This window comes from Sporobolomyces salmoneus, assembly GCF_050403485.1.
Source record: "Sporobolomyces salmoneus JCM6883 DNA, S_salmoneus_JCM6883_v1_ctg7, whole genome shotgun sequence".
Lineage (NCBI taxonomy): Eukaryota > Fungi > Basidiomycota > Microbotryomycetes > Sporidiobolales > Sporidiobolaceae > Sporobolomyces > Sporobolomyces salmoneus.
Window position 1 is genome coordinate 340,892 of NW_027481156.1, and position 15,272 is coordinate 356,163.

General features: G+C 52.1%; 5 protein-coding genes across 5 annotated transcripts; 2 read left to right on the top strand and 3 right to left on the bottom strand.

Annotated features, from left to right (window-relative positions):
• Positions 1-139: 139 nt before the first annotated feature.
• JCM6883_000938 (uncharacterized protein) lies at positions 140-2,180 on the bottom strand (the record flags this gene model as incomplete). The annotated part of the gene is made up of 2 exons (XM_076629946.1): positions 140-1,677; positions 1,736-2,180. The coding sequence occupies 2 exons, from the start codon at positions 2,178-2,180 to the stop codon at positions 140-142; spliced, it is 1,983 nt and encodes a 660-aa protein (XP_076490111.1).
• Positions 2,181-2,589: 409 nt separating this feature from the next.
• RPA190 (DNA-directed RNA polymerase I core subunit RPA190) lies at positions 2,590-8,669 on the top strand (the record flags this gene model as incomplete). Its single annotated transcript, XM_076629947.1, has 12 exons — positions 2,590-2,774; positions 2,870-3,029; positions 3,114-3,493; positions 3,569-4,418; positions 4,476-4,697; positions 4,757-5,034; positions 5,099-5,429; positions 5,505-6,916; positions 6,981-7,030; positions 7,100-7,956; positions 8,016-8,372; positions 8,442-8,669. 12 exons carry the CDS (start codon positions 2,590-2,592, stop codon positions 8,667-8,669), a joined length of 5,310 nt encoding a protein of 1,769 aa, XP_076490112.1.
• Positions 8,670-8,961: 292 nt separating this feature from the next.
• Positions 8,962-9,895, top strand: JCM6883_000940 (uncharacterized protein; the record flags this gene model as incomplete). The annotated part of the gene is made up of 7 exons (XM_076629948.1): positions 8,962-9,034; positions 9,094-9,128; positions 9,198-9,245; positions 9,325-9,343; positions 9,415-9,437; positions 9,502-9,673; positions 9,792-9,895. The coding sequence occupies 7 exons, from the start codon at positions 8,962-8,964 to the stop codon at positions 9,893-9,895; spliced, it is 474 nt and encodes a 157-aa protein (XP_076490113.1).
• Positions 9,896-10,111: 216 nt separating this feature from the next.
• JCM6883_000941 (uncharacterized protein) lies at positions 10,112-12,343 on the bottom strand (the record flags this gene model as incomplete). The annotated part of the gene is made up of 2 exons (XM_076629949.1): positions 10,112-11,845; positions 11,912-12,343. 2 exons carry the CDS (start codon positions 12,341-12,343, stop codon positions 10,112-10,114), a joined length of 2,166 nt encoding a protein of 721 aa, XP_076490114.1.
• A 548-nt stretch (positions 12,344-12,891) lies between these two features.
• Positions 12,892-14,907, bottom strand: JCM6883_000942 (cobalamin-independent methionine synthase II family protein; the record flags this gene model as incomplete). The annotated part of the gene is made up of 12 exons (XM_076629950.1): positions 12,892-12,954; positions 13,020-13,044; positions 13,126-13,328; positions 13,397-13,491; positions 13,556-13,590; positions 13,668-13,804; positions 13,867-14,052; positions 14,118-14,277; positions 14,395-14,461; positions 14,540-14,547; positions 14,617-14,776; positions 14,853-14,907. 12 exons carry the CDS (start codon positions 14,905-14,907, stop codon positions 12,892-12,894), a joined length of 1,194 nt encoding a protein of 397 aa, XP_076490115.1.
• Between the last annotated feature and the right edge of the window lie 365 nt (positions 14,908-15,272).

Sequence of the window (15,272 nt, forward strand, 5' to 3'; positions counted from 1 at the left end):
TCGACGTGAGGATGATTTTTGAGCACGACGAGTGAATCAGAAAGCATGAGGGGGTATCGATCTATCAGGGTACAACAAGCGAAATGATCAACGAGAATGAGGAACGAGAGATAACAAAACCGTCTTTTTCGACCGAGTCTTAATCCACTTCCGCTCCATTCAGACTCCAATGCTGTACCGTATTCCACAACTGACCCACTTTCCTCTCCTTCTTGACCCCAGTTCCATCCCATCTCTCCTCCTCGTTCTCCCCAACGGATTCTTGTTCGACGATCAATTCTTCCCTCGCCCCAATCAATTGTAGCGTGAAACTACTCAGCTTCGCACAAGCTCCTTCGGTAGAACTACCGACTCCGGGTACTCCAGATAAGAAGATTTGAGATTTCGTTACGATCAACTTGTCGAGGATTCCTAGGAGACCTGAATCGACGGAACCGAGGTCTAGAGTCGTCGATCTCGGTTCTCCGTCATCGGGTTCGGTAAGGGGAGAGGTGAGGTTGAGCAGTTCCGACAGAAGCGAAGGAGGTAGAGTTGAAATGGTCGGATCGAGGGAAATCTCGTTTTGTTCCTTCGCGAACGTGGTCAATCCCAATCCTCCTCCGATCCTCCTCGCTCGATATTCGAAGTTCTTAAGGAACTTTCTCATCACTTTATGATGTTGTTCCGTTATAACCTTCGCGAACGTCCCTGAATGAGCTACTTCTCCTCCCGATCCTCCTTGAGTAGCGAACGCCGGATCGATCTGTTCGATTGGGTAATCGGTCGCGAGGTAAACATTTTGGATTTCGGGATAGAGACGTTTGAGGGAGAAGATCTTGTCCAGGAGGGAATCGGAACAAGGGGAGAGGTTCGATGGGGTGAGAGTCTCGGTGCGCCAGTGGATCGAGATGAAAGGAGATAAGCGAGAGGAGATCGTATCGGCTAGGAGGGACCAGGTGTTGGCGTAGGGGAAGTGAGAGAAGGGGAGTACAGGAGTGATCGAGGGAGAAGGAGGAGGAGATTCGTCGAAATAGTCGGGGTCTTCGTCGGCAGAGGCGGAATCAGAAGAAGAAGAGGAGGAGGAGGAGAGATGAGCGACGACTGATTCAGGGGTGACAATCGGGAACCTCATCTCGTAGTTGAACGCGTAGACGTCGGGCAAAGTGTAGTCGTAATGATTCGAACTTGACCTTCGAGAAGATTTCGCACCGACTTCGGAAGAGAGGAGGGTGTTGATGACGCTTTGACCGAATCCTAACCTCCCCGTTTCAGACTTGTGATAACCTTCTGGAGGGTAGATCGCGAGCGGAGAGTTCGAGTTAAAGTCGAGTTTCGAGCGAGGTGAACGGAGACAGAGGTTTCGATTCGGTTTTGCGGTGGGAGCGAACGGGTCGGCGAAGCTATCGATTTCGACTGAACCTTCAGGGTAGACCCCGGGTCTCGCATTAACGATCGAAACGACTTGAGCCGAAGGAGGAGGATCTCGTTGAAGAGTCCATAGGAGGAAATCTTCTTGCGAGATTGTAGGGATACCAAGGGAAGAGAGGGACCCGGGAGAGTAGTAAAACGAGAAAGGATGTCGGTAACAGGTTCCCATTCGAGATTTCGATACGTTGGGGAGGACGAGAGTGCGATTCGTTGCGAGGGCGAGAAGTCCGAGTTGATAGAGGTGTTGTTGAGCTTTCGTCTCTTGTTCCCCTGTAATCCAAGCCGTCAGCGCTTCCTCTACGACACCGGGACTGTGGCGGATACGGACCTAGCCATGCAGGAACGAGGAATTGACATCCATGACCTTTCGCCGTTGCTCCACAAACTTCTCTATCCAGGATCTCTGCTGGAACCTTGTCGAACCTCCCACTCAACAGCGCGCTACCTTTCTCTATCTCTGGGATCTCTTTGACGAGCGGTGGTCGATCGAGTGCCTTGTTTCGAGGTTGAGTTTCTTGGTCGTGCTCTTCGTCGACCCCTTCGTGAATCTCCAGCAACCTCAGTTTCTCGAGTGCACTCCTATCGACTTTTGGTAACTCCAATTGAGGTAGACCTATCCGTTCGTCGTCGTCGCCTGCGGTCGAAGGTGCGTGCGAAGTTGAGCGATTCAAGTTGAACCAGAAGAGGAGCGCGCCGATTGCGTATATGATCAACCACCGCTTGAAGCCCATTCTGCCTATTCTCGCCGATAACCATTCTGAAAAGGAGGCCATCCTGCTGCGCTCGTCGAGAAAGAGAGAGTCGTGTCGGAGAAAGGGAGAAAGGTCGAGAATAGGGGACTTCGAGTTGGAGCGGGGACGGGTCGTAGCTAGTTGTATACTCAGTGTACCATAGCGCGCTAGCCGAGAATTGGCGATTATGTGTGTAGAGAGTGAGTGAATGCCGCGAAACTTTCTTCTCTTCTTTCCAAGTTCCGGTGTTCACGCCAACTCGACCAAAACGGGCTGTACAAGCCCTTCATACCCTTCACCAGCACCTTTTCCAGCGATCTCTAAACCTTCTACGCCTGCCCGAGGATCAGGACGCCGTCTGAAAAAAGTTCATCTCCAAGATTCGGTTTCGGACCTCTAGTCGACCTCGGTAACCACTTAGCAGACCAGTAGAGCTGAGAGTCGATTCAAGATGGATATCGCCCACCCCGTATCGTCTCAGATCACTTCGGTGTCGTTCACTTACCTCTCTTCGAAAGACATTCGAAACATCTCGGTTAAACAAGTGACGAACCCTTCCTTGTTCGACAACTTGAACAACCCGAACGCTGGTGGATTGTACGATGCTGCATTCGGTCCTTTGGGAAAAGGTGACATGTTAGTTGAACTTGATTCTCTTTCCCTCCCTTTCCTCGCCTCGTCTCTCGACGCTACCAAGTTGACTGACAAGACCACGGTTTACTCTGTTACAGCTGCTCGACATGTCACTTGACTTCGTTCGACTGTCCCGGTCACTTTGGACACATTGATCTACCCGCTCCCGTCTTCCACCCTCTCTACATGACCCAAGCGTTCCAGATTCTCAGAGGGAGTTGTACCTACTGCCACCGCTTCTTGGTCAACGATGTTCAAGTGAGTCAATCTCCATTCTACCTCCGACAGCAGTTTGGCTTTTTGAGGATTTCGCTGACTCGACGGCTCTCGTTCCTCCCGTAGCTCCTGAAACAAATCGCCAGGTTGACGTTGTTGGAACACGGTCACGTAGTAGCCGCCTTAGCGATCGATCAAGTCTTCCAACCTCCCGCGACGACCCCTAAATCTCGAGCAGGAGGAGGAAAGAAAGCCGCCTCGGCATATCAATCGATCGAAGACGCTGATCAGGGAGAATCTACCGACGAGACGACTGAAGAGTTCAAGCGAAGGTTGCAAGGATTTGTCGAGACTGCGATCAAGGGAGGAAAGAAAGTGAATGGAGAGATGGATCGAGGAAGGGACGAGTACAAGGAGAGTGGGACGGTGTTCGATGTCAGGAAGAGGGTCATCGCGGAGTTCTTGAAGAGTTTGAGTGCGAAGAAACGGTGTGAACATTGTGCAGCGTGAGTCCGACTTTCGCGAATCATTCCTCCTCTTTCGAACGCAGTCTGATTCGCAGGTTCGGTCGGTCCTTGCAGGTACTCCCACCGATTCCGAAAAGAGGGTCACACGAAGATCATCGAGTACTCGCTCGTTGCGAAACAGAAGGGAGTTCACAAAGCACTCGGAATCAAACGACCCAACGTCCTTCGCGATCAAGCTCTCGTCCTTTCGAAACCCAAGAAGGCCTCGAACGGAACGCAATCCGACGAAGAAGAGTCGGATGACGATGAAGCTATGCAAGTCGACAATGAGGAGGAGGACGAGGAAGAAGAGGAAGAAGACGATGACGCGATCGGAAACGTTCGAGGTCGACAAACTGAACGTATCGTCACTCCCGACGAAGTTCGCGCTCACCTTCGACGACTCTTCTCGAACGAAGAAGACCTCGTCACCCTCATTTATGCCCCTCACGGTCCTCTCGCTCGCGCATCGAAACTCCCTACTGCTCCCTCGACCTCGACTTCGACCGATTCGAGACCTACCGCTTCTCCCGATATCTTCTTCATGGACGTCGTCTCGGTTCCTCCTTCTCGATTCCGTCCCGCCGCGACGATGGGAGATCAAAAGTTCGAAAACCCTCAAAACGGACTCTTGAACGCGATCCTTCGACAATCCCTCGTCGTCAAATCTACGAACGATCGATTGATGAGGTTGTTGACAAACCCGGAAGACGCAGAGTTCTTAGGGGAAGATGGGAAACCGAAAGTCGATCGAGCGAGGGTTACGACTCAGTTGTACGAAAGTTTGATCGAGTTGCAGAGTGCCGTTAACTCGATGGTCGATTCGGGAAAGAATCCGATGAGGCCGGGACAAGGAAAACAACCGCCTCAGGGAGTCAAGCAATTGTTGGAAAAGAAGGAAGGTTTGTTCAGGAAGAACATGATGGTGAGTCTTTAACTCTCCTTCGACTGCATGTCCAGTGCTAACACGAGAGTTCGTTAGGGTAAACGTGTCAACTACGCCGCTCGTTCCGTCATCTCTCCTGACGTCAACATCGAAACGAACGAAATCGGAGTTCCTCCCGTCTTCGCTCGAAAACTCACTTTCCCCGAACCCGTCACTCCTCACAACATCAATCAACTCCGTCAAATGGTCATCAACGGTCCCCATCAACATCCCGGAGCTAGTTTCATCCAGCTCGAAGACGGAAACTTGGTCTCTCTCGTGAGTCTCTTCTTTCTCTCTTCGTTGGCGATCTGACCTGATCGTTTTTCGTCGAGAAGGATCGTATGACTCTCGAAGAGCGTACCGCTCAAGCGAACAAGCTTCTCGCTCCCGAATCCTCCGCTCCTGCTCAACGACTCGCTTCCTCCGCTCGACCCGACGTCGGTCTTCCTCCGACTCGAACTCCTCAAATCAACCGAAAAGTGTACCGTCACTTGCAAGATGGAGATATCGTCATCCTCAACCGTCAACCTACGCTTCACAAACCCAGTATGATGTGCCATCGCGTCAAGGTCTTGAAGGGAGAGAAAACTATTCGTATGCATTACGCGAATTGGTGAGTCTCCCCCACTCTGTTGAAGCGAGAAGAGCTAGTGAGAGCTGACAAAGGAGGTAAACAGTAACTCTTACAACGCTGATTTCGACGGAGACGAGATGAACATGCATTTCCCTCAATCGCTCGTTGCCCAAGCCGAAGCTCGACTCATCGCCAACACGGACAACCAATACCTCGTACCGACCTCGGGAAACCCTCTTCGTGGTTTGATTCAAGATCACGTTGTTTCGGGAGTTTGGTTGACGAACAAGGATACGTTCTTCACGAGGGAGCAGTACTACCAGTTGATTTATGGAGCGTTGAGACCGGAAGATGATTACTCGGGGGAGGGAACGGTGAAGACGGTGCCTCCTGCGATTTGGAAACCGAAACCTTTGTGGACCGGAAAACAGATCGTGAGTAACGCTTTCCCTGCCTCTTTCGAGACTGTTTGAGACTGTTCGAGACTGACCAGTTCTCTGTGTATGCAGTTCAGGACCTTGCTCAAGAACATTCAACCTCCTTCGATGGCCGGTATTCACTTCACCTCGAAAGGAAAAGTTCCAGCTTCAGCTTGGGGAATCTTCCCGGAAGAAGCCGAAGTTCTTGTCGACGACAGCGACCTCCTCACCGGTATCATCGACAAGGCTCAAATTGGAGCTTCCCCCTACGGTCTCGTTCACTCGGTCTTCGAACTCTACGGTCCCGAAATTGCCGGAAAACTCCTCTCGATCCTCTCTCGACTCCTCACGAAATTCCTTCAATCCCGCGCCTTCTCGTGTCGAATGGACGATCTCGTTTTGAACGCTCAAGGTAACGCCGATCGACGAAAGATGCTCACGACCGTCAACAAGAAGGGTCTCGATGCCGCTCTCGAATACACTGGACTGTCCTCTGCCGACCGAACGGATCCTGCTACCGCCGACGATCTTCGAGCTCGACTCGAGGAGATTCTTCGAGACGACTACAAGCTCGCTGGACTCGATGCGACGGTCGAAGGAGAGACGAATCAAGTCACGACTCAACTCATTAAACAATGTCTACCGAACGGACTCGTCAAACCTTTCCCTCACAACAACATGCAGACGATGACGGTCTCGGGAGCGAAAGGGTCCAACGTCAACGCGAGTCAGATCTCGTGTCTCCTCGGTCAACAATCTCTCGAAGGTCGACGAGTTCCGACGATGGTTTCGGGAAAGACTCTTCCTTCGTTCAAGGCGTTCGAAACGGCACCTCGAGCAGGAGGATTCGTCGCTGGTCGTTTCTTGACGGGCATTCGACCTCAAGAGTACTACTTCCATTGCATGGCCGGTCGAGAAGGACTTATCGATACGGCCGTCAAGACTTCTCGTTCCGGTTACCTTCAACGTTGTCTCATCAAGCATCTCGAAGGTCTCCGAGTCCACTACGATCACACGGTCCGAAACGCCGACCACTCGGTTCTCCAATTCCACTACGGAGAGGATTCGCTCGATGTCACGAAGCAGAAACATCTTCACCAATTCGAATTCGCGATCAAGAACATGGAGTCGATCGTCGCTCGTTACGACCCTCGTGCGGCCCTCGAAAAAGTCGATCAGATCGAAAACGTCGTTGGAGAATCTGCGATGAAACAGGCTCTGAAGAACCCGCTCGTCAACGATCCCCTTCTTTCGACACTCTCTCCTTCGACCGTAGCTGGTGCGATCTCGGAGAAGTACGCCAAGGCGATCGAAGATTACATCAAGAGCCCGAAACAACGTTTGATCAAACCGAAGAAGAAGTCGCACCTCAAGGAATGGCCAGAGTTCATCAAACGCGAAACGCTTCTTTCTCAAGAGCACTTCCGGTCGTTGATGCATTTGCGATACATGAGGAGTTTGGTCGAACCCGGAGAGGCAGTCGGTTTGATGGCATCTCAAGGGTGAGTTTCCTCACCTGTCTCTTTCTTTTGAGAGGCAGCGATCTGACTTTGTTGCCTTCTCCAGTGTTGGAGAACCTTCTACTCAAATGACCCTCAACACTTTCCATTTCGCTGGTGAGTGATCTAGAACTTTTGCTCGTTTCCTTTTTCTTCACTGACCTCTTCGTCGCCCGCTTTTGACAGGTCACGGAGCGGCCAACGTCACACTCGGTATTCCTCGTCTTCGTGAAATCGTCATGACTGCCTCCCAAGATATCAAAACCCCTACGATGAACCTCCCCATCATCGAATCGGTTTCCGACACTCGACTCAAAACCTTCTGTCAATGTTCTACCCGACTCGTCCTCTCCCAAGTTCTCGACAACGTTACCGTCTTCGAACGACTATCGCCCAAGACGGCCGAAACGAATTACTCTCGACAAAAGACCTACACCGTTCGACTCAACTTGTTCCCTCGAACTGATTACGAAGCTGAATACTCGATCAAACCTGAACAAATCGTTACGGGAATCGCGAGAACGTTCGTACCGATGCTCGACAAGGCGATCCTCAAGGAGATTAAACAGAACGACAAGGAGATCAAGAGTCAAGCGGGAGATATGGGTAAAGGAAAGAAGGAATCGACGAGAGGTGGAAAGTCGAGTGCAGCGGACGAAGATGGAGCAGGAGAAGCCGACGCCGGTGTCGTTGGCCGTGATGACGGAGAAGAGATTGATGGAGATGCGGACGATGAACGAAGGAAGCGTCAAGGAGACGAAGAAGCGACTTATGACGAAGATGAAGACGACGAGGAGAAGGAGGAGGATGCCGAAGAAGCTCTCGAAGCGAAGTTCCGAGAGGACGACGAAGATAAGGAATCGAGCGATGAGGAAGACAGCGATGCCGAATCGGAGGACGAGGAGGTCGTTGCGAAGCGAACAAAGGCTCAATCGATCGAAAGGATCAAGGCTCTCGAACGACGAGTCGGTGACAGCTCTCGATACATCAACAAACTTACCTTTGATAAGGAGAAGGGAGAATTCTGCGAGTTCGAGCTCGAGGTTCGTGATCTCTCTCTTCTTTCGCAGGAGACTGTTTGCTGACTCGAGTGTTTTTTTAGTTCTCCTCGCAAGCTCACAAGCTCCTTCTTGTCGGCATCGTCGAAGAAGTCTGTCGCCAGGCCATCATCCACGAAGTTCCCGGAATCGCTCGCTGCTTCGTCGCCAAGGCCGCGAACACGAACGCTGCCGACAAACGAAACGCCGTCACCGAGGGAGTCAACCTTCGCGCCCTTTGGCACTTCGGTCACGGCATCGTCGATCTCGACAACATCTCGACGAACGATGTCGGAGCGATCCTTCGAACTTACGGTGTCGAAGCTGCTCGATCTTCGATTATCAACGAAATGTCGGCAGTCTTCTCGGTCTACGGTATCGGAGTCGATTACCGTCACTTGACTGTCATCGCCGATTACATGGTTAGTTCGCATTTCGTCTCGATTCGTTTCTCGCTTCCGTTACTAACTTTCTCTGTCACTGCCTCATAGACATCTGAAGGAGGATACAAACCTTTCAACCGAACCGGTCTCTCCAACAACTCTTCCCCCTTCCTCAAGGCTTCATTCGAAACGACCGCCGCTTTCGTCGCCGAAGCTGCCCTCCTCGGAGATTTCGACAACATGGTCGGACCTTCGGCAAGGATCGTCGTTGGAAGGACACCTGAGAGTGGTACTGGTGCTTTCGCTATCCGTAGTGTCGTCGAGGCTGCGGCATGATCTAAAGTCGGAGTTGAGGAAGTTTTCGTTTTTTATAGCACCTTGTTTCCCTATCGCAATTTCTTGTTCTTTCAAATCTCTATAGTCTGAGCCTCTCGAGAGTCTTCCTGTTACGCTTCTCGGCTGCATTGCGTGCCCACAAGGACCTGCTCTTCACCGAAGGCTCTCTGCACTTTCCGAAGTTCACATTTTGCGCTCTGTCTCGTCACCTCAATCTCGCTCTCGCTTCTTGCAACTCCCGCAGTGCACCTTAGACCGTCTCGCATCCACCGAAGGCGCTCAACCTCCTCGAATGTCGGCCCCTCTTCAGCTCACTCTCGGAATCATCAAACCTTCTGTAACAGCTCATCAACCTCATGTGCAGGGTCAGTTCTGTCCTGACTAGCCTTCTAGACCTCGTATTGATCCCTTCAGCACCTCGCAGATATCATGCGGACGATCAAACAGAGCGGACTCGAGGTGACATCTTTCCGGGCCTCTCTCGCACGCGGACGAAGCTCCTGACCGATTTAACTCCAATGGAAACAGATCGTGAGGACTAAGCGGATATTCTGGAAGGAGAAAGATGCGGAACAAGTGAGCTTGAAATCGCTCAGACTCTCGTTTCTTCGTTTCTTCGCTTCGCACGCTCATTATTGCTCTAATCCTCGTGCAGTTCTACGGCGAGCATAAAGGTGAGCTCGACTCACGAGTAGCCCCCGCCTGTGAACCCGTCTAATGCCCATCTGGGATCCGAATCGCAAAGGTCGTTTTTACTATCCTCGACTAGTGAGCCTTTCCCTCGCCCTATGGTGTTGCGCTCGTCTTAGAGCTAACAGGTGTTCTCGCGCAGGTGCAACACGCCTCTTCAGGTCCTTTCGTCGCCCTCGCTCTCTGCGGTCCCGACGCCATCAAACGCTGGAGAACGCTGATAGGTCCTACGAAAGTGTTTCAAGGTCAATGGGAACAGCCAGAGAGTCTCAGAGCGAGATATGGATTGTCAGATACTCGGAATGGGTTTCATGGTGAGTCATGACTCGAAAGAGCGAAAACTTCGAGGTCTCGCTTGAAGCTTTGAGCTATTCTCATGCGGCGTACAGCTACTGACTCCTTGGTTCGCTTAATGTCTTTGTGTCTTCGTAGGTTCGGATTCATCAGAATCGGCGGCGAAAGAGCTAGGACAAGTCTTCGAAGGGTGGGACGTCGAATGGTTTTTAGATCAACGGCGGAAAGAACAATCGCAATGAACGATTTCACGAGTCTCTTCAACGCCATCCCAAGTGCGAACGATTAAATAAACACAAAGCATCGTATTCACAACGATAAATAACCCTAAAGAGAGAGAGGGAGAGAGAGAGAGAGAGAGAGAGAGAGAGAGAGAGAGAGAGAGGAAGGAAACGGATACAACAGTTTTCTCTGAATAAATTCGTCTAGATACATCCTTCCGCACGACAATCACAAATCTATACAATCGCAGCTTCTCCCAACTCCGCTGCCACTCCGACATTTCCTCCTAGTCCAGGTGGAGTGTCTCCTCTCGGTATTGTCGCTCGAGCAGGGGACGGGCTCGCATTGATGAACGATTCCCAACCTTGACCATTGAAGCTCGGTTGACGTTGTCTCGGTGTACCGGGCGCCGCGAATGCGAGATGAGGATCTGATGAGGCCGTCGGGTCGAGTCCGAGAGGAGCCGCCGAAGTGAGAGAAGAGGAGAGGAATTGCTGGGAGGAAGGTTTTGAAGGTTCGGCATTGGTCGAGTGAGGACCAGATGAAGTCGAAGAAGAGGGATCAAAGGGAGTATCGAGAGCTCGAGAGTTGGAAACCGAAGGTCCAGAGGAAGAAGTGATGAAAGGAGAAGAGTTCGACGTCGAATGGGAAAGAGCGGGAGCGTGAGAAGGTGAGAATCCACTGCTACCTCCTCCTCCTCCTCCGCCGAATACGCTCTGTGCGAGTCCATTCCCGCTTCCAACCGAATCGTCGTTTTCGCCTTCATCCCCTGCGCCAAACAATCGCCGTCCTTTGACTCCGGAACCATCTCCGAGCGTTGGTTGCGGTTTCCGAATCTGAACGGGACTCGGAGAATGAGCAAGGAAGAGCATCAAATCTGCCGCTGCGACTTCTGAGTTTTCTCCGCTTGCGATTCCTCCTCCGTTCGGTCTTCCTTTCTCGGGAGTTGCCGGGCGAAGGGGTAGAGCTGCAGCAGGAGGTGCCGACGAAGAGGAAGAGGAAGCTGGAGGGAGAGGGAGAGATTCGTAGAGGTAATTGCCGGAAGGATGTCCGTTTGTCGGCGGGAAAGGATGTGAATGAACGTGGGCTTGCGGCTGAGGGAAAGCGTGATGGTGATGAGGAGGATGAGGGATACTGTGTACGACGTTCGGAAGCGAGGCGCTGAGCCGGGTTTGTTGACTTCGACCTTGACTCGAGTACAGCGGATCGTGCATTTGAGCTCGGTGTCCTTGTGCTTCCTCCTCGCTGCCGCTCACGGACGGATCTGAAGGATGTCTCGCCATTCCGGTGAGAGCCGCCGCGGCATCGACGAACGAGGAGAACGCCGGATCTGAAGGCAAAGGCGGTTTCGCTGGACTGCTCCCGTTCGCGCTTTGTCGCAGCGGTGTTCCTCGTTTCGATCCTCCTCCAGCTGCTGATTTCTGTCTTTGTCGAGGCGTCGTTCCCGTCCCATCCGTGTTGCGGCGTTTCGTGGGCGAATCTTGCGTTTTCGCAGCGCGATAAACATTCGCGGTCGAGTAAGGAGAACCTTGCGAGCCGTAAGGAGATCCCGCATGATCGTTGATCGAGCGGTTTCGCTTGTGCGCTGATCCGCCGAGACCGTTTCCTCCAGATCCTCCGATGACTGCGTCCATGTCGAGCGGACGAGGATTGTAGTTGATTTGGTATTGATACGGTTGTTGGACTGCGGAAGGTGAGGGAGCGGAAATTGGAGCGGGAATAGGAGGGGGTTTAGAAGGTGCTGGCTTCGGAAGTACCGCTTGAGAGGCCGAAGCTGGACGAGAGGGAGGCGCAGGAGGAAAGGGAGAAGATTCGTTCGAATGTTGCGAACCTTCGTGAGGCGATTTCGACGAGCGTTTGAGCGCTTCATCTCGCAAGTGTGGTTCTATGACGTCCATCGTGACATCCTCTAATCCCCTCGAAGTCTTGAAAGAAGCGAGAGCGAGTCGATTCCGGAAAGCCCGAGCGAGCTGTTTTCTCACATCCTCAAGTGTCAGCGAATTCTGCGGTTCGACAGAACGTTCGATGGGACATACCTTTCCAGCTTCCGCACGTTTCAGGATCTTGTCTACCTGGATCTGTCGCTCCATCGCGTCTCGTTCATTCGCGCCTGCCTCCTCTTCGTTTCTCGCGACTCCCTTGCCCTTGTCCAGCTTTGACGCGTCCGATCCCGTTTCTACACTTTTCTGATCGATTTGAGGCGGCGCTTGTGCGCTCGGTGTCACACCTCCGCCGAGAAAGAGGAAATCGAATGAACTATCGGCTCCCCTCGCGAGTGCGGTTGAACTGGCTGGTCTAGGCTGAGACGAGACGGGCGTAGAAGTAGTTGATCTGTTGGATGCACCGTTCGAGGAAGCTGAAGACGAGGCGTTGGACAGGGAGCGGGAGGGAATGATTGGGAAAGAAGAAGAGGAAGATGTAGAGAGGGACTGGCTCGAAGATGCGGTTGGGTGATGAGGTTGTTGCATCAGGATACCCTCTTGATCGGTCTGGTGCGGCGTCGGTGGAGCGGATTTGCGGAACTGAGTCAGGAAAAGCAAAGTTTGCCCGAACTCTTTCGCTCTCTGGACGCGCGTCGATTCAAAGTTTTCGCGCACTTTTTGCCGAGTCTGTGCGAGCAAGGCTATTCTGTCGTATCTTGCACTCGTTCGAACGTTGTTGTCGAGAAACCGCACACTAGTCATCGAGGTGAAAATGGATCCGTTCTCACTTTTTCTCGCTCACACGACTCGATCCATACGACTTGCTGTGGAATCGAGATACTTTTGACATTGTTGAAATGTAATAAGACGACAAGAAAGATAGAAAAGAGACGAGATAGATTCGATCTGAGAGATCAATCCGGAATTTTGTGAAAACGACGAGAGAGAAAAAACGAGTGCGAGACGGAAGCGTTGTGTCGTTTCGACGTCTGCGATGAGGTGGGTATAGAGATGCGAGGATAAAGAGTATAGAAAGCGGTTTTGGAGAGACCAGTTGATGGCCGTGAGGCGATACTATGACGTTTTCAGTCGATTTAGGCGGCGTCGTCCCAAACCTTCTTGGCGGTCTCGTAGCAGAGCGAGAGCTTGGCGAGGACCTGTGACGGATAGTAGGGGGGTTAGTGATCGGACACGAGGGTCGAAGAAGGAGATAGAAGCGTACATCGTCGTACGAAACGTCGTTTCCGCTAAAGTCAGCAAAATCGTCAAAGATCGCAAGTTAGCGCTCCCTTGACCTCGCTACGATGGTGGATGACGGGAACACGTACAGAGAGTGCGAACTAAAGCCGCACTGGGGCGAGATACATAGACGAGCAAGAGCTTCGTCGTGAGATTCGCCAGAGCCCTTCGCCATACAGTCAGCAGCTTGATTGATTCGCTTGATAAGGTGTTCTTCCTTTTCGAGCTCAGGGAACTTGGAGGTGACGAGACCAAGGACAGCGGACTTGTGCTTAGGGAGATGGGCGAGGGGCTGCACGGAGGAGAAGAAAGACTAATCAGCTCGAAACGATTGACTCTCGCATACAAGTAGCAGCTTACCTCGAAGCCTCCAGCTCGCTCAGTGTCGTACTCGAGGTAGTAGGTGCCAACGTTGAGCTCGTTGAAGAGCTTGATGGCAATTCGGTCGTAACCACCTAGTTGCAAGAACTGGGTTAGTTGATTGAGCCAGGCCTGATGCCGAGCGTAGTAGGGACGTACCTTCCGAGAAGTGCATACCGTTCTTGAAGTTACCGCTAAAGAAGAGGGAGAAAGGAAAGGTTCGAGCCGTGAGAAGCGGGTTTTGTGCGACGAACGGAGAAACACGACTAACCGGCACAAATGGACACCGACGACCATGTCCTTGGGGACGTCACGAACACAGTCGTTGTAGAGCTTGATGTAAGAGTCAAGGATGGGTTCGGACTCGATACCTTCCTCCTTCATACCAGCAAGCATAGCTTCCGAGCACTGCAGAAATCGATTCATCAGCAAGGACCAAGTGTGAAGTAGTATGGATCGGCTACACGTACGAAGTAGGCGAGGAGAGGGTCGTCGAATTGAACGTTGCGGCATCCAGCCTCATAAAGATCGGCGAGTTCCTCACGGTAAGCTTTGGCGAGGTCGGCAAAGAAATCCTTCTCGTCAGGGTAGACAGAGTGGTCACGAGCGTGTTCTCCGTGTCGGAGAACGTACCATTCGGGGGCAGCAAGGGTCAACTGTGAAAAAACACAAGAGTTTAGCTCAGCCGAACCTCTTTCCGCAAAAGACGAGGGACGCGCACCTTGATGTTCTTGACTTCTTCGGGCTTGACGATAGACTTCATGTAGTCGAATTCAGGTCGGTACATGGGCTTGTTGCGAACGAGCTTTCCTCGGCAGACCATCGTGTCTCCGGGCTTCTCGGCGTGCGATTCGAAGAAAGCCTTGATGTCGGGAACGTACCTACTCGAGAGTTCGGAGTCAGTTGTCTCCTCTGGGTGAGCGAGAGAAAAGGGAAAGAGGGCAAGGGGAAGAGAACGGGGGCAAAGAAGGAAAAGCGAAAAGAAAAACTGGACTCACATCTTGAAGATCTCACGGGGAGGGTTGGGGACGACAACCATACCGTCCAAATTGTTGTGGAAACCATCTATAGAGCGAGAAAGGGCGTTCAGTAGACTGTCTCGTAGCTAAATCCCACATTCGCCAAACGAGATTGAAAACTAACCCCAGAACCTGCGGAATCGTCTCTGTTGTATCAGCGCCGGTTTCGACCCAAGGAACTAATTGAGAGAAGCAACTCACATGTGACGACGGAATTCTCCATCCGTGAAAGACTTGAGTCCGACACTCCTTTGTCGTTCGACTTCAGCCTTGATAGCGGCATCCTCGACTTTCTTGAGCTCTTCGCGAGAGATCTTGCCATTGTCGAATTCCTCACGCTTCGCGAGGAGATCCTCCGGCCCTGTTTCGCAGAAAGAGTCATCTATCAGCTCGAGAGATTCGGGAGTAAGAGTTCCATCGGGATTTGCAGTACGTACTCTTGAGGGAACCAATGTGGTCGTTGCGGAAGGGAGGAGCGATAGGAGCAGACATCTTCGAGTTGGTGAACGAGTTCGGCAGTGGAGAAGAAAACGTGTGAGAGATAGACGGAAGTGGAGAAACAACAAAGGAGATCAAGGACGAAGCTCAAGGTCAGCTCACGTGTCGCTCAAAGGTGCACGGAAGTTTCACTCACTGTATGTAGACTTTGGTGGGTGTAAGCGATCGAAATGCCTTTCGAGAAGGGATTTTGAAAAAGCTGCAGACCTCCTCGCCTGAACACATTTTCCGGGGGTTCGTGTCATCTCCATGGAAACCGCGGACGCAATTATTTCTTCTTCGAGCTATCAGCTTACTTCGGGCCTGAACACCGTCTGATTAGAGGCAATGAGCTGAGACCAGTACACTTGCGAAGAGGT